We start from the raw sequence: 24759 nt of genomic DNA on the forward strand, positions 1-24759 counted from the left end.
GCTCTCAAGGATCAATCCAACAAATGGGTAAACTATAATAATGACTAAAAGAGCACAGCACAAAAATGGTCAATCAATAACCAAGTACTGGTTAAAGCTGAAAAGCTGCATAACACCCAAAGACTATCATTGAATTGCCTAACCCCCATCCCAATGGCATCCATTCAGTAAGGCCAATATCTATAATACCCAAAGACATCATTGAATTGCCTAACCCCACCCCAATGGCATCCATTCCGAAAGGCCAAGATCTATAACATAAGCCATAATATGAGTAGGTCAGTCCAGTACTCCAGGAATTCCACTCCGGTCCCTCAGCTGTGCTTAAACAGCAGAACCCAACTAAAAAACCTGCCACCCAAAATGGAAAATGCATACACAGATGCACAAAAACACTTACGCACGACTGAGTAGCTCAAACCCAAATCAAGATGACATGATGCTATTCTCCATGAGGAGGTAAAGATCATTTTCTCCTGCACTTGTAATACTGGCATAAAGATTTTTTTTAAATATGAAAGAAATATTTTTACTGAAACAGGAATCAATTCAACACAGCATTCAGGGCACTATAAGCATCCTTTACCACCTGCTACTAGCTGTATGGAAGAAATCAGAATGAGATTATAAGAAAACTAGAATAGTGAAAGACATGGATCCAGTAATACTTATCAAAATTATATAACCCCCGGCAACTTCATATTTCAAGATTCTATCATCTTCTAGGAAAGAAATGTAGATCGATGCAAGAACCACGCTTCTTCCTGAATTGTCACACTTCAATAGTGCAACAAACTGAGAGAGACAGGTAAGTTGGAATAGTAAACCCAAGCAAAAACAGGAAGATGTCAGAGTTGAGGAAATACAAACAAATTGTCAGCAATTTAGTAACCCAAAAACATCCAAAACAGATTAATTGAAATTTAATAATAAGATGACGTGAGGCAAAAATAACCATCAAAACAATAAATCCTACAAAAGTTGCAACCAATATTATAAACCAATCCCGCAAATGGAATTGTCAATGTGAATTTGTAAAGACAGAACTTCAGCCCATCTCTCTGCAAATGTCATAACAGTACAGCAAGGTTAAAGATGTGAGTCCGAAACTTCCAACAAGTAAAGTCATGGCAAGAGGTAAGAAATCGGAAGAAGTGCTCCAAGAAATCATCCTGTAAAATATTACAACATTAACAACGAAGAAGTGTTAAAATGAAAAGTCTAATCCAAAACAATTGAACTAACAATATTATTCACTTATGATGTAGACAATGAATGATATGAACTTTTTCCAAGGTAAAAGAAAGGCTCAGAGGCGGCTCAACTTCACAGTTTGCACTTTTTAAAAAGCAGATAGGTGTGAACTGGAAGCAAATGCGCATCTGCAAATCCAGGAAAATTAATGAAAGGAAATAACAAATAAATGAAAGTTCGTGCTGAAGGCTCTCTTTTTTTAAGCTTATAACTCATTATTTGAGTACAGGGACTTAGATCATCACTTAGTCACTTACCCACGGAAAGGATTAATAATTTTTAAAATTTATTAGTCATTAATTTTAAAAAAAAAGTACTGACCAATGTTCATGCAAGGACTGGGAATAAATAATGGTATGCAACATTGCATCCATTCTCAGGGAGGTTGTTATCCAATCTTAAAACAATAACCATGGTCAAAGGGTGAAGATTTTGCAACTACACTAAGCCTAACAATTTTAGAAAGGACCCTGAATATTTTCATTTTGTTATAATACAAAAAAAGTTCAACATGACTTTGTAATTTGGAAAAACTCAGACAATCAATCATCTAAGAGGCAGCAACCTATGAAATTAACAAGTCCTGATTGCATTTAGACACTACTTCTATAGACATATTTGCGAGTATTTAGTTAATACAAATGATCAAAATTCCCTTGCACCTTGCTTTACACTAAAAAAATAAACCAAAAAGACATTATTATACAAAAGGGCGGTAAAAGGCAACCATAAAAACAAAGCAGCCAGAATACTGATTTACCTTGCAATGCTAGCAATATATTTCCTTTTCATTTCATCTCTGTCATGAATTTTTCATATTCTGCATCTGCACCATAGGATGACTTGTCTGCAGATTGCACAGGAGCAGGGGGTGGAGGATTTGGAGCCCATGGAACATTGCCCACACTCTGTGAATAGTCGCCAGTTGACTGTGGCACAGGCCCAGGAGGAGGAGGAGGTGCAACACCATAATAAGCGGGGTAGCTGTATGAAGATGTTGGATATGCAGCTTGGGCATTTGATGGCATTTGAGTGACAGAATTGCCATAGGCATATGTGGGCACAGACTGAACAGGTGCACTACTCTGAGATTGAACTCCAGGGGGGTAACTTTGCTGCTGACTACCAGAAGTGCTGTAACTTTGTTGTGCTTCATTAGAGGGAACTGTTTGAGTAGAGGCACCAGTGGTTGCAGTAGGTAATGGTGGAGGAGGGTATTGCATTCCATAAGGAGGAACAGGTTGACCAGGAACTGGAGAATACACAGCTGAACCAGGAGGTGGAGGTGGAAGTGGGTAGGGGGGATAAGGAGGAGGAGGTCCCCATGGAACTGGAGCACCAGTGTAACTGGGAGGTGGTGCATTCCCCATTGGTCCACCTGCAGTATACTGCTGAGAAGGGTAGGCACCCACAGCTTGATTAGGAGGAGGATATGTAGGAATAGCAGGAGCTGGAGGGCCTGGAGGGACAGTAGGCTGAGGGGGCTTACCAGCAACTCTCACAGCAATAGTTCTACCATCCAGATGATGGCCATTCATGCTAGCAATTGCACTATTGGCCTGCTGAACATCATCATACTTGACAAAACCATAACCTTTAGACTGACCAGTGACACGATCTTTTATAACCTTGGCCATCACAATGGTGCCAAAAGGAGAGAACAAATTGATCAAGCCATCATCATCTAGAGTAGGCGGCAAATACCCAATATACAAGTTTGTCTCATCATACTCCTTAGGCTTGATCACAGTTGACCCTAAACCAGGATGAGAAGAGGCCCCAACCCCACCAGTGCTGCTACCAGTGGCCCAAGGGGGATTCCCGCTTGAACTACCAGCACCAAGAGCTAGTGTTCCAGAGCTTTGCTTAGTTGAAGATTCAGGAATGGTTCCCCCCAACTCTGCCAAGAAGTTTTGATACTCATCATCCATTTTCTTGCCTGTTGTACTTTTTACTGGGCAATCAATAGTGGGATGCCCACCATCACCACAAATTTTACACAGAACATCACTCTTAAAGGTGGAAGTACGGGAAGGACATGCATATTGTCTATGGCCAGGTTCACCACATAATCTACAATATTCCTCATCCCTAATAGTTCCATTTAATGCAGCAAGTTCCCTAAGCTGTTGCCTCTTATGCTCATTAAGGACTTCATCAACCGGCTGCAAGAGCTTTTCAACCATGGCTGCAGCAGCTTCAAGTGACTCTGGGGTCTCAGCTTCGACCAACACATGTAAATCCTCATTCTCAGAAGGATCAGGTTTCATATCTCTTTTCTGCTGCAACCTGCCTTCTTTCATTGAACCTTTTCCTCGGATTACAATTTTGGCTCCTGTCTCCTTTTCCATCCTTTTCTGAGTATTCCCTCTTGGTCCAATGATAAGTCCAATGAAGTTATAACCTGGGTACTCCTTAACAGGAATGTATAGCTTCTTTTGGAGTTTTGGAGGTCTATAATCAGCTGGAGGCTTAAATGCTGGATTTTTCTTTATTATTTGTGAAATAATCTCTTGTCTTTCTCTATTCAGTTTTTCTCGGGCTCGGTACTCCCTAGTATTTATTCTGATCCCCATGTTATCATAGATAGGTTCAGGAGAGGGTGAGCGAGCACCTTCAGGCCTATCGTCTAAAGGCAAACCAGATTGCAATTTCCGACTAATCTCAAGTAACCTACTGTTTAAAGCCTGAATCTCAGGGTCAAATTCAATACCTCCCGTGAAATCCTTCATAAAATCCGGCAGCTGAATCAGAGGTTTAGGCTCATCATCCGCCCACCGTGACTTCCTTTTCCTTCCGGTTCCAGTCCCTGTCCCGCTCCCATCACCGCCAGTACCAGTGCCATCGTTGCTCGACTCGCTAGGAGGAGGGTCCCACCGGCTCCTGCGACGCCTCCTGCTGGTAGTTTCCTCTTCGCCGCCAGACTGGTCCTTATCGGTACCACTGTGAGTATTCGTGAGCCCGTTCTCCGACAGCAAGGGTTTGCGGAGCTCGACCTTCGGAGCGCCATCCTGAGGCGTCGTTTGCTCGTGGTTCTGGGCCGAATTATTATCCATCTGCTGCTCGGAGCTGCCGTGAGTGTTGTGGCGATCCGAATCTAGGGTTTTTCCAGGCTGATTTTGCTCCTGAGGATACGCAGCAACAGAGTGCGATTGGGACTGATCTAGGGTTTGAGAAGGGTTTTGAGGGTACGAATCTGAGTAATTTTGGTAGTATGATGAAGAATCAGAATAATTCTGAAACGAGGACTGATCGTACGAACCCAGCCCTCGGGACGAATGTTGAGGTTGAGTTTCAGAAGCAGCTCCCGGCTCAGATTGGGAATCCATGTAATTGGACTGAAGCGTATCCATCTTTGGGAGGAGAAAATTCAATGAAACGAGAGGGTGGCGCGCCTCGTCGGGAATGAAAGAGATATGGTGGAGGACTGGGTCTGGGGTTACAAGTTATTTGTAGAAAGTGATTCCGAATGACTTCTGCCTGGGAAAGGAAAGGAATAGGCGGCTTAGAGTTCCGTAATTTGTGGGCTTACTGTATCTCAAATCTCAATACCAAGACCTAGACGGGCTCTTCTATATCTTTTACGGGCCTAACACTTTACCATTAACCCCAATAAGATGATATTGGCAAATTATCCAATCGTTATACCGTGCACCAAAACGATGTCGTTTATTAAAATTATATGTGTATTCTATTATAAAATTTCGTACATTCTGTTATATAAGTCTATACATTCGAAACATAAAATGTTTTTTAATGTGTATTATGTTAAGAGTTTATGTTTGTTATGTATTATGTTAGATTATGTGTATTATCCTTTCAAAAAATTTATGTATATTCTATTATAAAATTATGTACATTCTATTATACAATTTTGTACATTTTATTATACAATTCTGTACATTCGAAGTATATTCGAAACATGTGATTTTTTTTAAAAGGTTAACCGCAGACACGTGAAATGTGTGCATTGTGCACCCTGGTGCACGGTATAATTTGCCGCAATTATGTGGATTATGATCCACACAGTGTGGATCATAACAAAAAATATATTGTCAATATACTAAAAATATATTATTCGTGTATTAAATGTGCATTAGAGCATTTATAATAGTGAATTTTTTGTGATTTGTGAATAAAATTTTTGTAAGTGTGATTACTGAAACAGAATTAATTCATTAACTAGTGCACACCATCAAGTTGTGGCTTTATATAGTCCCAAAAAAGAGAGAGAGAGAGCCAAATGCTTTCACAACATGATTGGGAAGATCAAACAATATTGAAAGGGAACACATTTATTAACTTGCTCAAACATTTATCAAGATTATACAAACAAGCATTATTGGCAATGACTTTCATACATCTAACACATGCAGTACTGCACTGGGTAGTTAGTGCTTAATTGTCCAGAGTGAGCACAATGGATCCAGATGTTTTTCTGCTCTCGAGGTCAGCGTGAGCTTGTGCTACTTGAGATAGCGGATAGGTATGATTCATGCGTACCCTTAGCACACCTGATGCAACATTGGCAAAAACCTCCCCAGCACATTCAAGTAGTTCGTCGCGTGTGCTTGTGTAATCCATCATGGAAGGCCTAGTCAAGAACAGTGATTTTGCTGCAAGAGTAGATAAATGCGCAGGATCGGGTGTTCCAGATGACTGTCCAAAACTCACCATGTAGCCCCGTGTTTTCAGACATTCTAATGATCCCTGATCACAAAAACAAAAGTTTCATACTAAAATTTTCAACAGAATCAGCAATTGTTAACAAAAACAAAGAACTAACAAGTCTTTGGGCCATTTGTTAACAAATATAATAAGGAAGAAAAAAAGAAGTAAAAAGTTCTAAGAAGCCTATTTGTTAGCCATACATACATATTTCCCCATTAAGAAGAAACGTGAGGTCATTCAAGTCTTACATCTAGTCATACCAATTTTAATTTAAGCAAAAATTATGTTCAAACATATTTCCAAGCTAAATAATTGTTCACGAGATTTTCACCAGTTTCAGTAAACATTTAACAATAGTGAAGTGAGAATTTAGTACCTGAAAGGTGTCTTTCCCAACAGAATCATAAACAACTTCCACTCCTTTTCCAGATGTGATCTCATTCACACGGGAGACAAAATCCTCTTCCTTGTAGGATATGGTATGATGGCAACCATCTTCTTTAGCTTGGGCTGCCTTTTCTTTAGTTGAGACAGTTCCAATGACAGTTGCACCAAGAGCATTTGCCCATTGACACAAAAGGGAGCCAACTCCACCTGCTGCAGCATGAACAAGAACCGTGTGTCCAGGCTCAACCTGAAATATCATGAAAACTAGCATACTATGAGAAAACTAAAAAAATCTAACAATTCAATATGCATTTTTAAAAACCAAATAAGTTAAAAGGACAAAGAGGGATTCAGCTAGCCAAAGGCTCCCACAAAAGTCTCAAAGTGATGTGAGCACAATCTTTTCTGGGTGCAAAGATGTTAATCAAGAATGCCTCGGAATAGTAATCTGAGTACATTAAATTGCTAAAGGTATACATTCAGTGTACCTTGAAGCATCTGCGAAGTAAAAACTGAGTCGTCATTCCCTTCAAAAGTACAGATGCTACTGTAATAGGGTCAATAGACGGAGGAACAGGCACCACTTTATCTGCAGGGAGGATTTGTTCTTCAGCATATGCTCCCATTGGGCGGCCAGCATAAGCAACAACATCCCCAACTTTTCTTCCTGTTAATCCAGGACCAACGGCTATCACCACACCAACAGCCTCCATGCCTATAACGAAAGAATCACATATCTTCAATTGGATTTGGCATTTTGTGTTAAAAATTCTGGGAGAAATTTCACATATACTGCATTTTCAAGATCTTCTTTAATGAAAAAAAAAATGAATTTCATGGAAGTCAAAACACATATTATCCTGGACTATGGCATCCAATCAGTTTGTGTTGTATTCAAATTAACGGATGATCAACAATTTATCCAATTTTCACTAACTATTGTTTTCTGCACATTGCTGCTATTGGTGCATATTATCATTTCAGAGCCTTAGATACCTATAAATCCTATAACAAAATTATGGCATAGAAGAAAGTAAACCTGGTGTAAAGGGCATGCTAGCAGCCTTATAAACCCCTTTGCGGAAATATATATCAATAAAGTTAACGCCAAGTGCCTGATTTTTCACCTTGATCTCCCCTTCCTTTGGATCTCCTACTTCAACATCCTCCCACTTAAGAACCTATAACCAAATGGTGCAATCAGTTAGTAAACAAAGAGTTGATCAGTTAGTAAAAGTACCTTTCTCAATTAACAAAGAGTTGATCAAACTATAAACCCTGAACCAATCATTACCTAAAAACTCACATAGAACTAAAATCATCTCTCAAAAAAGGTCAAATAATATAACGTATCATACTATCATCAAATTAACATTCAAATGTTTTAAGATGAAAAAGTGAAAATAAGCAAATGTCACATTAACAAGGGAAATATATGCCAATCGTCTTAAATGGGACAGGTAAAAACAAAATTCAATCTTTTGTAATGGACGCTAAGACGGCAAATTCATGAATTTCAATTTAAGTTGCAATGAAAAAGAGGAAAAAGTATGAGAAACCCAAATGCAATTATAAACACTAAACAGTTGTGAGTGGTAATACCTAAATCACAGCATAATCGCTATATTATCACGTATCTGACTACTAAAGAAAATAAATAAAGCTATCGGAAATTGCAGATGAATAAGGAGAGAGACACAGACCTCAGGACCACCGAGCTCGTGAACCCTAATAGCTTTGACCATTTTGGCTGTTGTGGCTATTGTTTCCAGCGATGTAGAGTGAGCTCTCAGTATAAGAGGAACTCTGGTCTTCTCTTTAGCAGCGTTTCGTAGTATACTACTTATTATAGCAGGTGCCGGAGTGACGTGGTCAACTGAGAAATCCGGTTTGCCTACTGCGAGGAAAGAAGACCGTGGAACCTGACGGTTGCGATGACGAAACTGCAACGCCGACGTTGCTAATCTGCTTGATAAGCCCATCTCAACATACAATGCTATTCTCCTAGTACAACTTCCACAATTATCGGTTGTATTTTGTATGGGCCTACAGTTTGCAAAACTAGCCTACTTCAGTAGAGTTGGGCTACCCACCCACTTAAAAAGAAAAAAACATATATACTGGCATTTTCAAACATATCACTTAAGCACAATCGTTATACCCTACACCATGGCGCGCGTAGCACTGTGTGCCGCCGCCTCCCAAAACGACGTCGTTTTGGGATCGTTTTGGGAGGCGCGGTAGGAAGTTGCTGTGATTATGTATATTTGTTCACACAATTATGTATATTTGTTCATACAATTATGTATATTTGTTCATACAGTTATGTATATTTTTTGTACAATTATGTACATTATTTTTATACAATTATGTACATCCGAATCAGAAAATTTGTGTGTATTATGTTAAGAGTTGATGTGTATTATGTTAAAAGTTTATGTTTATTATGTATTATGTTAGATTATGTGTATTATCTTTTAAAAAGAGTATGTATATTTTGTTATATAATTATGTACATTCATGTATATAATTATGTGTATTCTAGTATAACATTATGTACATTTTTGAACAGGATTTTTTTTTTAAAAGAAAAAATAATTGTCATTCACTGGGACGGGAAATTTAAAAAAAAAAATAATTTAAAACGACGTCGTTTTGCATCTGGGTGCACAGTGCAATGCGCGCCGTGGTGTAGGATATAAATTGCCACTTAAGCAAGTTCAATTTTTGTTAAAGTAAGATGTAGACTTAATCAAGAGGAATCCAATTATAAAAGTGGAAATCGACCTTTTACTTTTGAAAGATGGCTAAAGGCGCATTTGGCATGACGGTATGAAGCACAATATAAGAAAATGAATGGTGGGGAAGAGCGGTTAAGATGGGTGGTGGGAGAATTAGTCAGCGATCTCAACTCCGGATCTATATTCATTGGTGAGTGACAGACCCCCTGGGGACCGAGCGAATTGGAGCAAACCACTAGAGGCTAGTTGGCGAACGATCTCGGTCCACGACCATGGTGCCTTTTCGCCCCCGTTGGCTTGTTTTGGTTGTCCATCATCGACCAGAGGGTCTCAGTTTAGTTTAGCCAGCTATAGCGAATCACCGGGGTGAGCGGCAAGTTGTTCGTCTGATGGGGTGGACCACTCGATCGAGCCATACGATGAAGTGATAGTGTAGGGTTATATGTGCGATATTCGGACAGTTGACGGGAGCATTGAACGTGCTCTACATGACACTTGATGGAACACACGTATGGTGAAGGAAGACGGAGCATTGTGGTCCATGCACATGTCCATGACATGCGGCCCTATGAGTAATATAAAAAGTAAGAGTGTCTCATTTAGACCATCATCATCAGCTCTTCTTCTCTCTTGATTTCTCCCTCAATCAATGGCGCGGTATATTAGTTGTCTTTGCGGCCCACTAGTTAGTCGTAGTAGTCCACCCCTGGGGTTGGGCTTGGTAATTTGGTTCCTTTGGACCAAATTTATCCCCTTTTGTTTATTTAATATACTTGCAGCCTGTTTGTATTATTTTAAGGGTTTTGGGCCGTATCAATATAATACGCTTATCGTACATATTATCCCGATATCAACCAACTTTTATGATGAGTCCGATTCATTAAAAACTAGCACTTATACACACACACATATATATAACTTTATGACCCTGTTTGATAAAATAGTTAGTGTATCATCCAATTTTGGCTTATTTGACCACTACTAGGTGTTTGACTTGGTTAAACAAACAATATGAGTATTTGATTACTTAGCTTTTTGTAACAACTTATTACTCCAAAATGCTAAAATTTAAAAAGTTACTCAAAGTAGCTTTTTGAGAAAGTCATTTTTTTTTTTTTTGTAATAAGATAACAACTAATAATTAATTTACCAAACACTTTTCTACAATCAACACTTTTCTACATATATAGCATGAAATATTATATAAAATCTATATTTATTTTAAAAATATCAATGATTTAAGTAGCTTAGTTGGTTGAACTCTAAATTTTATGTTATAAAAGGATTATGTCACTCATTAGCAACACTTTTAATTATCTTTTCTCTTTCATTTCTTCACAAGATAAATTAAATATTTTTAGTCTACTTTTTATGAATCATTTAATTAACAAATTAAATCCTTTTCTAGTCTGATTTTTATAAATCATTTAATTAATGTAGTATAAGTTTATAATATACTTTATTGTATTTGAATTAATTTTAAAAAATCGATCTAACTAAAAGGAATTAAAATTTAAAAGTATTTATGAATATATTGTTATTCAAATTATTTTATCTAATTGATTATGTTTCATATTTTCTCATAAATATATTGTAATTTATAATGTATTTTGTATTTTAATCTTATTATTTGATATTTTGTTATTGACCTTTCTAACGTCATTTAATATTCGTCCCCTCAGATGATTTTCTGGGTCCGCCAGTTGCAACTAAAGAAAGAGGAAAAAGGGGGTGAATACCATGCAGAAAATGAAAAATAACTTAGAGACGCCTGACTATCCGCTCATCTGATCTGCTTGAAAAATATATGGATCCCGACCTTCTTGATCGGTTAAACGAGATGCTCGCATACAGTACAGCCGACGACCCAAACATCTAAACAGATATTTAAAGTTGGCCGATCGATCAGAAACTGAGCCCGACGATTTCCTGGAGGTTGTCTGTCGTTGAGATATGATCACTAGCTCCATGCATGCGAAGTAACACGTACGTGTCTTTTCAAGAAAATTCATATACCCATACCCGGCCCCCTTCTTTAATTGTCATATGGGACAAATTAAGAGGTCGACCGGAAGGAAGAGAGAACAGGAGCTAGATAGCCTTACGAATTGAATGGTGAGGTGCTGATCACTTTCCTGGGAAAAAACATGCAAATAATATAATTTTCATCCGCCACCCGGTCTAGGAGTTGACCACCGCCTGGCTGGCACATAGCACATAGTGTTACAGTTAATTAGACCAGGAAATAGTTTACAAAGAGGTCCGTGATCGGGAAGATTTATGATGCTCGGATATTGACAATCATATCGGCGCAGGGAAGGTCGGGAATTCATTGCTCAGCTCGTAATATTTATGGTGGACAGTGGCTGATGATGACGCCTCATCCTGACAACTCGCCTCCATAGAGATATAAACAATGCTACTTGATTAATTTTCCCATCTTTGACTGATGCGAGCGCGTAGTGTCCGATTTCGATCGAGTTCCAACGACAGCTCTGGAAATTTATAAATTTTGCGATCTTAGTGTATCAAGTATGTAAGCCATGCGTGTGGAAATTAGATAGGATCTGGAAAAAATGGGTCTAAGTGGCATTGCTCTTGTTTGGTAAAAAAAATTGGCATATAGGTCAATTTTGACTTTTTTTGATCACTATTAATTGTTTGATTTAGTTAAAATATCAATATAAGTGTTTGGTTAATTAGCTTTTTGTAACTCCAAAATGTAAAAAGCTACTCCAAGCAACTTTCAATTAGCTTTTTTAGAAAAGAAATTATATCAAACAACTGTTAGTAATGTTATTATTTGTTATTATTATTTGTAATCCTAAGTCTAGTCATATCATGTATTAGAATAAGTCTAATATGACTAGGCTATTAGTTAGGAGATAATAGTGGCATAGTCTGATATACTCTCCTGTATCTCAGTTCTGTTTCAACTGAATAACATTTGTTTCTCTAATCTGGTATCAGCCAAACAACGGTCCTTTCTCTCTCTCCTTTGTTTCGACACACTGCCACCGTAAACCTCCACCCACCACCGCAATGTCGTCTAATTCCTCCGAGAGAACAATCTCCGCCGGCGGTGGCTCATCCCCGTCCGGTAACAATCCTCTTACGGGCGCTCATCACTTCATCTCTATGAAGTTGACGTCCCGAAACTTTTTATTCTGGCGTACCCAGTTAGTTCCGTTTCTTCGCGGACAGGATCTGCTTGGTTTTGTAGATGGCACTTCACCGTGCCCGCCTCCCACCATCGACGCAACACCGGCCGGAACCTCCGATTCCGGTACAACAACGGCGGCCCCGACTCCGAATCCGGCGCACAAAGCCTGGGTTCAACAGGATCAGTCGATCCTGTCTCTTCTCATCTCGTCAATGTCTGACGAGGTTCTTCACCTGGCTGTTGGGCGCAACACGGCTGCAGAAGTATGGCAATCCATCTGCACGGCTCTCGGCTCCAGTACCCAAGCAAGGTGCCTGAGCTTGTTTGGGCAGTTTCAGTCCTTACGGCAAGGTGGCACGTCGACATCGGACTATCTCGGCAAAGCCGAGTTACTTGTGGAAGCTCTCGCACAGGCTGGGCAGCCTCTCTCCCTCCGAGAACAAAATTTATATGTTCTCCGGGGATTGCTATCAGAGTATCGCGCCTATGCGACAGCTACTGTTATCAAACACTTTTCTACAACAGCTAATGTTATCAACTAGTTATACTCTCTAATTAATACAACCAGCTAACCGCTAACAACCATTTACCAAACAGGGCTTAAGTGGTTAGAGAGCTTGTAGGGAGAGAGAGTTGGGAGCCCCTAATAATAGGGCCAAAGCCCTTTTATTGGCCAAGGTTTGGGTGGGTTTGACCCGCCACCTTTGACTTTGACCCGTAGAACGGGATTCGAACCGCTTGACCCCGATCCAATTATAGAACGAAAACTTGAATCCGGGGTATATATCCTATTATTTACCATGAAATGTTTAATAATGTGTAATATTGTATTTTCTACATAATATTGAATACAAAGTTATGGTCATTTAAATAATTTTTTTAATTCATGTAATTATTTAGGGCTCGTTTGGTTCGCGAAAAATATTTTAAGGGAAGTGAGATTGGAATTTCATGGAAAAACAATTGCTAGGAAGATGATTTTCATTGTTTGGTTGGTGGAAAAAGAATTATTGGGAATACTAATTCTATTGTTTGGTTGGATTTGAAATTGTAAGGAATAATGAGTATAAAGATCTATATGTCCCTACAAATTAATAAAAGTAATATAATTAAAAAAGAAAGCAAGGATAAAATAGGCAATCTATTCACTTTTTCTTCCCATCTTCCATGGAAAACAAAATCCTTGGTCCAACCAAGGATTTTGATTTCCTCAAATTTGAGGAATTCATTTTCCAATGGAAAATGAATTCCATGAACCAAACACTAGAAAACAACATTTTACTTCACTTTAAGGAAAATGTTTTCCTTTGGAAAACATTTTCCATGAACCAAACATCCCCTTAGTGTACTACAATTTCATTTGTTCTAAACAACTACAATTAATTTTTATAATTATTTATTTATTATACCATTATTACAAGAATATTTATAATATGTAGCCTTGCAGCACACGATGCAATAATAATAATAATTAAGGGTATTTTTGTCATTTCATTTATTTTTTATATTTTTCTACAATCACTGAATTGCATTCATGAGGGGTGTCCATGAATTACAATTCAGCAAAATAAAGGGGTCATTTACTTCGTTTCTCTGTTTTTCCATTTTCCAATTTCTCCAGTTTTCCTTCCATATTCTTTCAATTTTCCATTTCTCCAATTTTTCAATTCTCATTCCCCATTCCTCTAGTTCTTCATTTCTATAATTTTTTGATTTTATTAAATACAATCATCTCATATAACATTTTTACATTTCTACAACAAAGATGATGATGATGATAATAATAATAATAATAATAATAATAATAATAATAATAATAATAATAATAATAATAATAATAATAATAATAATAATAATAATAATAATAATAATACGAAGAATAAGAATAATAAGAATAATAATAATCTACTATACTAATAAGAGCCCAAGAGAATTAGACCTATAATTGGTATAAAAATGACAGTCAAATTTTTTAATTAAATGAATGGCTCAGATTGTTCAAATTTTAATTTTCCCTTAAGATTTTCTAATTTATCTTTAATGAATTGAATATGATTATTTGTTAACTTTTCTGTTAAATATTATATTTTCCTTTAATTTTTGTTAATTCACCGTTAACTTACTTATTGATTTCAACAAAAAAATTTTAGGTTCGAACCTCATCCAATCAAAATTGACATAATTAATACTCTAGTTTACTCTTATTAAATTACATAATAATTTAGTAGCTACGAATAATAATAATAATAATAATAATAATAATAATAATAATAATAATAATAATAATAATAATAATAATAGTAATAATAATCTTCTATCTTCTATTATAATAAAACATAACCTATATTTCCCGCCAAATTGTTGTTTAGATTGGCGCAATAAGGGGCAATATCGGATTTGTCTACTAATTATAGTTATTCATAATAAACAAATATAATTAATATAATTAATATAATTAATGCGTCGTTTCGAAATACGGCCAGTCCTAATTGATTATACAATTTTCTCGATTTTGTAGATAGTAGTAGAACTCTAGAACCAATACAATACAAATAATACAAAAAGGCGCAACACAGTATTAATTACATTGCCGATACAATAGTTAATATTTAATATATTAAAAATCTAAAAGGGCATAATAATTGTGTTAAATACTCAATAGGGATTTAAATTCTGGCTTCATATCTCCGATGCAACGTATCGGATGACGACCTTGAGTATCCAACGCATCTGATCCTCAACCACTATATAAATAAGGCCGGTAGTAGACAAAGGCCTACGCATTTATCCGCACGTTGCTGAACAACAAATCCCTTCCAAAAATATCTCTCAAACATCATGTACCCAATGTATATTCTATGAAGCGATATCTTTCCGTTCAATGTTCGAGTTATTCTCTTAGGAATTTGCCGAGAGTGATGAAGGGAAAAGTCCTCTTGCGGTTGGTGTTGCTCGCAACCAAGATGTTGTGGGTGATAATTTAGTTGTAAAGAGAAGCCTTCTATATGAGTTCTCATCAACACAAACTTCAAAAGACAAAGTCATTCTCAATGTTAAGCTTGAAGGAGTAAAGTGAGTTATCTTAATTTAGTATTTTTTTAAAAAAAAAGCTATATTGTACTCAGAAAATATTTGAACTGTTTTGAAAAAGATGATGCATCAGACTGTATTATCATCATTTGCAAGCAGTGAATGTTATATATTAAATAATTATATATAATTTGAAATCTAGGAACACATGCAGTGTTACTTACGGACAAACAATTGAGATGCCTTCTTCCAATACTTCAAATCTGCCCATAATTGGGCACATACATTACAAACTGTATTATTATTTTTTAGCTAAATAAGAACAAGATAAAGTAAACTGTTACCAAAAATAAAGAATGGTATAGACAGTTATCAGAAATTCAAAGGTTAATACCCAAAAATATTAGAATTTTGTCCTTTAAACTATATAAGAGTTGGAAAATAATTATACAAAATATCACAACGTGAAGAGATAGCTGATGCATCATTTTACCCAAAGTCAATTTATGTCCCTTTTATATATGACAAATCGGACTAATATATATAATGCTTATACATTGAAATACATACACTACAAAATATGAATTGCTCATACAATTGTCAATCATAAACTAATCTGTATAATATCACTTGCGGTGTTGGAAAAAAGGATTATACATACACTACAAAATATGAATTGCTCATACAATTGTCAATCATAAACTAATCTGTATAATATCACTTGCGGTGTTGGAAGAAAGGCACAAGAACAGAGGATTAAACATTACAACTTTAAGATACCACCAAATTTTTAACTCTCAAAAATATGAATAGGCAACACAATTAATAATCACATTGGTATTTAGAATCAAATTGCTAGAATTCCAAGAATTATTTATCACTCACCAACATCAAGTAACTAACTATACAGCTGCTATAAATCATAGCTATCATAGCTGTCCTAACTTAAATGTTCCAACAAAATTACAACCTATAATACACTGAAAATGAAGAAGCTCACAAGATTTGTTTCGCATAGGATCCAAGAGAAAAAATCATGACAACAACCAGGGTAAGTAGAATATTCGTGTATTATTAAATAATCACGAAATTACACTTAAACATAGAAAAATAACAAAATTTCTGAAAGTATAAGAAACAAACAAGTTGATAAAAAAATGTTAGGATAATTGTGCTTTTGGAATCTAAATGTTTTTAAGCATTGCATGAACATTTAAAAAAAAAAAAAAAACCCTAGGTCTAGAGAAAATAATGTTAAATATTTTCAATTTTGAAATCGGTTTATGTAAATCACAAATGCTTCAGGTAAGAAATTTACGGCGAACACTAAGAATGAAAAATACGAAAGGGTAATGTAAAAAAAAAAATAAAAAAAATCACATATGTCAATCTGCACGTGTTTTTGTTGATTAAGCATATTTATAGTGAAATCCAAGAATATTAATGAACGATCTATGAACTTTAGATGTGAAAAAATTTAGATCTACAAGCTTGAGCTTTCCAGAGAAATAGATGAACTTTAGATGTGAAAAAACACTATAAATAAAACTCAAGAAGTACCATCATTTGCGATTCAACCTGTACTAGCCTCCATAAGATCTCGCCGAAAAATAATCGGCGGCAAACTAGAAACCTGACAAAGAAACAATGTTAGTTGAAATCGCAGGCTAGGTCAGTTAAGTTCGTAGAGGCTTAGATTCTAGACAGAATTAGATGGTTGCGGTGGCCGGAGTGTTGTGGAGAGAGACTGACATTGTATCTAAAGGTAACACAGATTTGATAAAGAGTCAAGAATGTCTTCCACGACATGGAGGTAATTTTTATTATACTGTACATGCAAATAATTAACTGTGCTTAGAAAATAATTTTTTTATTTCTTTATAGTGCACCTATGTTCATGCAAACATTCCTAAAAGACCTTGGTATTTTAGCATCTGAATTAAAGGCCAAGTATCTTGTCCTCCATTCAAGTTTGGAGAATTGCGAGGGATGGCTATGCAACAGATGTCTGAATGTGATGAAAAGAACTGTGAAGCATTGGAAGACATTCCTAAGGATTTACACACATGGAAAGTTGAGGTAAGCAATCAGTGAAGAAAATAAATTAACAGCAATTTATAACCACTTACAAATATCAACACTGCATTAAATAACTTGAATTTTTTTTTCTGTGTATAGTCTTAAGAAGCAGAGAACTATGCAGTGTATAACATTCTACAGGAAGCAGGTCTATATAGTATTCAAGCTTCTTGCCATTAGTCACTCACAGTTTGGAGAAATCAAGATATTTAAGTCTTAAATGGTATCCTAATCCAGGTACAAACAATGAAGGTTGAAGACTAATCAAACTATCAATGAAGCTAGCAAGTCAGAAGTTGAACCTAATTTGGAAGTGTTCCAAATAAGGAATTGATTGGTATGTTTTAATTTATTGTTTCAGATTTTCAGTTTGAATTTTTTTTAATCTATTGTCTCAACTTTCCAGTGTACACTGTTTTTATTTATATATACCTTAATTGTAGAAATATACTGCCCTTCTTTGAATGATGATCATGACCATCTCTGTAGGATGCTTGATGAGGAAGATCAAGAGCAGGAGTCTGAGGTACATACCTAATCTATTCACAATTAGTTATTTTTATTAATTCATTATCTAACTATTTTTTTTTTTTTTTGGAAAATAGGAGAGTGAATCTTGGGATGAAGTTAGCAGTTCTTATATGCCAAACAGTGGAAAGCTAAGGTTGGATGACAATGATGAACCAGTGGAGTCAAGTGCAACTAAGAAGAACATACTAGACCAATTCTCATCGATCAAGCAATGAAGTTAAGGGGTCGTTTGGTTCACGGAATGTCAGATTACCTTAGGGAATGTTAGATTGCTGGGAATGTTAGATTACTGGGAATGTTAGATTCCTGTGTTTGGTAAAAATTGGGGTATGTAATATAATCATGTTTGGTTTAGGGTTATCTTTTATACACACTATAATATCCTTAACATATTTTCATATATTTTAATAAATTTAAAAATTAAAATAAATAAGATAACGGTATCATATATAATTACATGATTTTAAAATATTAACTAAAATCTTGAACTTGAGAAACAAAATTATTTTATATGCTAACATAACATAATAAAAATAAAAAAAATATATAATTACAAAAATAATTATATATATATATATATATATATATATATATATATATATATATATATATATATAAACTAACATAACTAAGGTTATCTTACATTACCTAAGATTTTGAAGGGAATCACATTCCCTTCAAAATCCTATGTGGAGGGAATGTGACATTCCTTGGGAATGTTAGATTCCCTAAGATAATATGAACCAAACACCGGAATGTGAACTTTGGAATGTCGCATTCCCTTGGTTATGTTATATAACCTGAACCAAACGCCCCCTAAGAGATCAAAGGTTGTTCTCATTAATGATTAAACAACAGAGAATCTAAGTTTCTTCTATTTTAATTGATTAAAAAAATTATTTTTGTGTAATTTATGGACAATATGCACTACAGTGTGTATCAGTGTGTTGTTTTTTGAAAACAGTTTCTTACAATATGAATATGCACTAGCAAGTGCATATTGTATCTGTGATGTTTGTGCCTATTTTGACAATATGCACTTTTTTAGAAGTGCTTTATATGCTATGTTTTTTTTTTGTTATTTATTTTATTCTATATTCTATCTGCATGCTTTAGTTAGAATACACCAAATTCACATCTTAAGGGTACTTACTAAATATCATACTTATCAAGTACACCAACATGCCTAAAATTTTTTATGCACATGTTTTTAGAATAGCATATTAAGGCCACCAACATGCCTAGTTGATAGCATTAACTGAATGGCTAAAAATATATGTTTTATATATTTTAATATATATAAATTCTATGAAGTTATATAACTCCTTTAGATATGAACTTATATTTAGAATTTATATATTAATTCACATGTTAATTATATACTTCTTTGATGTAGATATTTCTACATTTTAATGTATTGTTTTGAAGCATTGGACAGGACAATGAGAGATTTAATGCGTTTCACAAATCTTAAGAGCTCAACGATGACCTTTGGAGGGAAAACAGTTGTTCTGGGGAGACTTTAGACAAATTCTACCGGTTATTCCAAAAGGCACTCGACAAGATATAGTACAAGCCAGTATTAATTCTTCTTACTTGTGAAATAATTGTGAAGTTCTTCGTTTAACGAATAATTTAAGATTGCGAAGTATTAGTAATGAAGAGGAAGTTGAGAAGTTAGATAGTTTTGCCAAGTGGATTGTAGATTTAGGTGATGGAAATCTGTAGGGAAGACAATGGTGTTTATTGCAATATAATGATTCCGCCTTCCTTTGTATTGGAAAATGAGGGCGATCTCATTAGACAAATTGTTGACAGCACATTTCCTGAATACCGTTCTAGAAAGATGGATGCAAGACAACTCGAGAGTAGAGCTATTCTGGCTCCAACATTAGATGTTGTCGACGAGGTGAATGAATACATGAACGGTATGAATCAAGCCTCAACAATAACATATTTGAGTTGTGATTATCTTTGCAAGTCAGAGACAAATGTTGATATGCAATCTGAGGTCCACACAACATAATTTTTAAATAATTTGAGATGCTCAGGGGTCCTAACCATCGTTTAACTTTGAAAGTTGGAACTCCAGTTATGCTGCTGAGGAATATAGATCACCCACTAGGGTTGTGCAATGGTACAAGGTTGGTAGTAACACAATTGGGAAATCATGTTATTGAGGCACAAATCCTATGTGGCAACAACGCAGGTACAAATGTGTTGATACCAAGGCTATCTTTGACTCCTTCAGACCCAAGACTTCCATTTAAATTTCAAAGAAAGCAGTTTCGTTTGTTACTGAAAAAAAACAAGTTTTTAACCATGGCCAATTATATATAGCAGTTTCTACGGTAAGTAATCCTGATGGTCTTAAAGTCTTAATTTGTGGGGAATCTGGAGGCCTTTTAAACAATACTCAAAATGTAGTTTACAAGGAAATCTTTAATAATGTGTAATTATTTTGTTTATGAAACAGGATAAGAATGATGAGGCTAAAACTGAAGTAAAGACAAAAACTGAAACAAGCGCACACAACAGAATTCAAACTCGCCACCTCTTAAATAATAATACTGTTCACCCGTGTTTCTCCCATCTTTCATTTGGAGAAGTCAAAATTTCCTTTCTCCAAAATTGTACATGAAGTGGAAAAATGGAGGAGTAAGCATTTGGAAGCAAAATTTTAGTAAACAACTTCTCCAATTTTTATTTTTTCACTTCTCAATTTCTCCATTTTTCTAGAAAATCCTCCATTTTTCCAAGTTAGTAAACGACCCCGAAGAAATTGCAATTCCCTTAAACTAAACAATGTAATTTGCTTTTGTCACCGAAAATATCGGACAAATATAAGCTGTCGCGCTTCAATACACAAATGATGGTGTAGTTTGATGGTCTGAGGCGTGCCAAGCATGCTAGCCCTTCACTGGCCACGCCTCGCCGGCGGTTCTGCCCCTGAAACTTCTTCCCTTTCCTTCTTTGTGTCTTTTTGAGCCACCATGTCTCCTTGTCTTCTTAACCCAATAAGACTTGGGCCAACCTTCTTTCTTCAACACCCCCACTTAGGTCAATACTTTGCCAATAAAATGGACCCTCGGGTCCCATATCTCCATCAGGGCCTCTCACTGATTGGAGGACAGGGCGAGAGTGCCTTCTGGTTTCTTCTCATTTTGGTTTGAGTGAGACCAGGCAGAATCTTGATCAAGGAAGTGGATGCCATACTTTTCGAGCTGGAGTTGAAATTCACACTCAGTGCTGTCTGGTGGGAACGAGCATGTTGCTGAGGAAGTGGTGCGTTGAAATCGTTCACGGGGAGGCTGCAGGACCGAATTCTTGGTGGAAATGAAATCTAATGGATGATAGATCATCTGTATGCAGAGACGACTGGTTCTTCGTCCAGATTGCGCTTGGAAGGAAGATCAAATTCTTCAACGGAAAAAAAACTGAAATGTGAAGATAAATGTATCTATTTCTCAAGATGTGAAGGTTTATTTTTGTGGACAAAAATATGAAAAACGAGTTTGGGACTTGCGTTTTTTGTCAGAAGTGGTCAAATAAAAAACGCAAGTCCCACTTGCGTTTGTGTAAAAAAAAAAAAAAAAAATGGTTGCCGGCGAACTGCCGGCAACACCCTTCTCCAGCACCTTCTCCTTCGCTGGAGAAACCAGCGACCCAAATCGCTGGCTTCTCCAGCGAAGGAGAAGGCAACCAGTGGCGGTGCCGGTAGCCTTCTCCTTCGCTGGAGAAGCCTTCTCCAACGAAGGAGAAGGCCACCGCCACTGGTTGCCTTCTCCTTCACTGGAGAAACCGGCGACCCAAATCGCTGGCTTCTCCAGCGAAGGAGAAGGCAACCAGTGGCGGTGCCGGTGACATTCTCCTTCGCTAGAGAAGCCTTCTCCAGCGAAGGAGAAGGCTACCGCCACTGGTTGCCTTCTCCTTCGCTGGAGAAGCCAGCGATTTGGGTCGCTGGTTTCTCTAGCGAAGGAGAAGGCACCTTCTCCTTCGCTGGAGAAGGGTGTTGCCGGCAGTTCGCCGGCAATCATTTTTTTTTTTTTTTTTTACACAAACGCAAGTGGGACTTGCGTTTTTTATTTGACCACTTCTGACAAAAAACGCAAGTCCCAAACTCGTTTTTCATATTTTTGTCCACAAAAATAAACCTTCACATTTTGAGAAATAGATACATATATCTTCACATTTTAGTCTTTTTTCCTTCTTCAACTCACGACAAACAAAAAAAATGAACTAATCAAGCAAGGTGGCGTGGTGGTTGGGGTTCCAGAAATTTTGGGTTTGGATTCTTCTAACTCCAGCACTTCCATTTCTTTTTTCTTGATGGTAGGAACATGGTTTTTTGCCACGTCCCCGCAGACAGCGTTAAAATAATACCGTTGATTACCCCCTGTGGAGTGTATACAGTATGTATGTATGTATGTGTATGTAAAATGTATGAATGACAGTGTGTATCAAGTATGTAAGCCATGAGTATGGAAATGAGATAGGATCTGGAAAAATGGCTCTAAGTGGCCTTGCTATTTTATTAAGTGTTTAGAGAGCTTGTAGGCAATAGTTATGCTGTGCAACCGAATGCACCATGCACATGGTGCATACGATGCAAAACGACGTCGTTTTGACTAAAAACGCGTGTCCCACTTAAAAAAAAAAAATCAGGTTTGATTCTCGGCAATAGCATTATTGTGGATATATAGTTATGAATTTCTGGATATATAGTTATGAATTTCTGGATATTTAGTTCATTTATTGTGGATATTTAATTCATTCATTGTAGATATTTACTTCATTCATTCACTATGGATATATAGGTATGAATTTATGGATATATAGTTATGAATTTCTGGATATATAGTTATGAATTTATGGATATTTAGTTCATTCATTGTGGATATTTAGTTCAATCATTGTGGATATTTAGTTCACTCATTGTGGATTTTTACTTCATTCATTCACTGTGGATATATAGTTATGAATTTGTGGATATATAGTTATGAATTTATGGATATATAAAAATGCTATTGCCAGGAATCGAACCTGATTTCTTTTTTAAGTGGGACGCACGTTTTTTAACCAAAACGACGTTGTTTTGCATCGTATGCACCATGCGCATGGTGCATTCGGTTGCACAGCATAATTTGCGGCTTGTAGGAGAGAGAGTTGAAAAAAGAGTTGGGAACCCCTAATAATGAGGGCCAAAGCCCTTTCTATAGGCTAAGGTTTGGGCGGGTTTGACCCGCCACCTTTAGCTTTGATCCGTATAACAGGATCTGAACTGCTTGATCCCGACCTTTCCTTTTTTTGATCTCATTTTAGAGGAACTAGAACCCGGGGTATATATCCTATTATTTATCATGAAATATTTAATAATGTGTAATATTATATTTTCTACATAATATTGAATACAAAGTTATGGTCATTTAAATGATTTTTTTAATTCATGTAATTATTTAGTGTACTACAATTTCATTTGTCCTAAACAATTACAATTAATTTTTATAATTATTTACTTATTATACCGCGGGGCAATAATAATAATAATCTATATCTATATCTATATACATATAAAAGCCATAAGGATTCAGCCAATCAAATTTCAACATTTTCCCGCCCAAGAAAAACGCAGCGTTTAGATTTTTTTTTTTAAATTTTTTTTCATAAAGTGTTTGACCAATCAAAGAGTAAGTGTCAGGCTATATTTGTAGGGGAGTGGTCTATCGCGTCTTTGCAGAGTTGGTACTTGGTATCCACTCCTATTTGTAGAGGAGTAGCCTATTCAATTCACTACCTCACTTGCATGCTTATATATAGAAGATACATGTTTAGAGACTACAACTTCAACTCAAATACAAGCTGTAAAAAAAAAAAGAAATTTCATATTTATGGGATCAACGAAGAAGATATCCCCGGGATTGTTGGTGCACAGCTTCGCGTTGTGTGCTGAACTACAAGTTTCAACCTCCTGTCGATGTGCCGCATCCTCAAGTTAAGCCTTTTTCAGTTATCTTCTTCGATTGAATCATCTTTTGCCAATTTTTGGGAACGGATCTGATGGACTTTTGAGTTTCCGGAATAGATTATTCACCGGAAGGATATCCCAAGGATGCTTATCTTCAACTGTTTACCCGCCCCAAGGTTACCCTCCTCCCTCCACAGTACGCAGCCCCGCCACTTCAGCAATCTGCAGGTAGCTCAGGCTGCTTGGAAGGATGGTAAACTTTTCTCAATCCTCTTATCTATGTTGAATCAGAAACAAAAAGTAAAAAATAAAGGTTTAAAATTAATTAGAACACTTTAATCAGGAAAAAAAAGGCATAAGACTCTTTTATCAATAGTTGGTGCAAGATTTTGAAATTCCTTACCTTTGATGTGCCAGATTTGGAAGTCATCTTCCCAAAAATAATTGACTTTCTCGAGAATTATAATTAATTTTCTAACAAACTAATAAGATGCAGCAATTAGAAGATTATGCCCTTATCATGATAGATGAAATAATTCACTCATCTGTTAGCAGAGCTAAGCTGAACCACTTAAAAATTCAACATTGAAGCAAACAAAAAAAATCACATGTAAAAAGTTAAGCACTTAACACCCACACCAACATAAAAATCAATTAAGGAGAAGGTTAGAGCAATAAATGACACTACTTTTTTTTGGTAGATAATAACACTATATTAGATCTAAGGCTTAAATGGAGGATTTTAAACTTACACCAAAGTTTCAAAAGCAAGACTTCTAAAGCTCCAAGATGAAACCAATCATAATCAAGCAAAAGATTAGCAGGTTAGTTCTTTTCTTTCCATTTTCGTAAATTCATATTTAGTGTCATTATTTACGGCCCGTTACAATTATTTATCCAAACTGTTTTTATCTTTCTTAGCATTCTAGCTTTTTTTT

General features: G+C 36.1%; 2 protein-coding genes and 1 long non-coding RNA gene across 4 annotated transcripts; 1 reads left to right on the plus strand and 2 right to left on the minus strand.

Annotated features, from left to right (window-relative positions):
- Positions 1-854: 854 nt before the first annotated feature.
- Positions 855-4721, minus strand: LOC109193993 (branchpoint-bridging protein). 2 transcript variants are annotated; one of them, XM_019344827.1, is made up of 2 exons: positions 2015-4720; positions 855-1172 (listed from the first exon to the last, which is right to left on the minus strand). In XM_019344827.1, the coding sequence occupies exon 1, from the start codon at positions 4605-4607 to the stop codon at positions 2043-2045; it is 2565 nt and encodes an 854-aa protein (XP_019200372.1). In that variant the 5' UTR covers positions 4608-4720; the 3' UTR covers positions 855-1172; positions 2015-2042. The 2 variants fall into 2 exon arrangements, with proteins under 2 accessions (XP_019200372.1, XP_019200373.1); XM_019344828.1 differs by lacking the exon at positions 855-1172 and adding an exon at positions 1195-1382 and having other exon boundaries at positions 2015-4721.
- A 793-nt stretch (positions 4722-5514) lies between these two features.
- LOC109193994 (quinone oxidoreductase 1) lies at positions 5515-8324 on the minus strand. The gene is made up of 5 exons (XM_019344829.1): positions 8016-8324; positions 7352-7493; positions 6801-7027; positions 6302-6559; positions 5515-5964 (listed from the first exon to the last, which is right to left on the minus strand). The coding sequence occupies exons 1-5, from the start codon at positions 8292-8294 to the stop codon at positions 5653-5655; spliced, it is 1218 nt and encodes a 405-aa protein (XP_019200374.1). The 5' UTR covers positions 8295-8324; the 3' UTR covers positions 5515-5652.
- Positions 8325-15275: 6951 nt separating this feature from the next.
- On the plus strand, positions 15276-24291 carry LOC109193981. Its single transcript, XR_002056353.1, has 3 exons — positions 15276-15410; positions 23596-23598; positions 24280-24291. It is a non-coding gene; the product is annotated as an uncharacterized LOC109193981 (long non-coding RNA).
- Positions 24292-24759: the final 468 nt, after the last annotated feature.

Source organism: Ipomoea nil, unplaced genomic scaffold (assembly GCF_001879475.1).
Source record: "Ipomoea nil cultivar Tokyo-kokei standard unplaced genomic scaffold, Asagao_1.1 scaffold1932, whole genome shotgun sequence".
NCBI classification, from domain to species: domain Eukaryota; kingdom Viridiplantae; phylum Streptophyta; class Magnoliopsida; order Solanales; family Convolvulaceae; genus Ipomoea; species Ipomoea nil.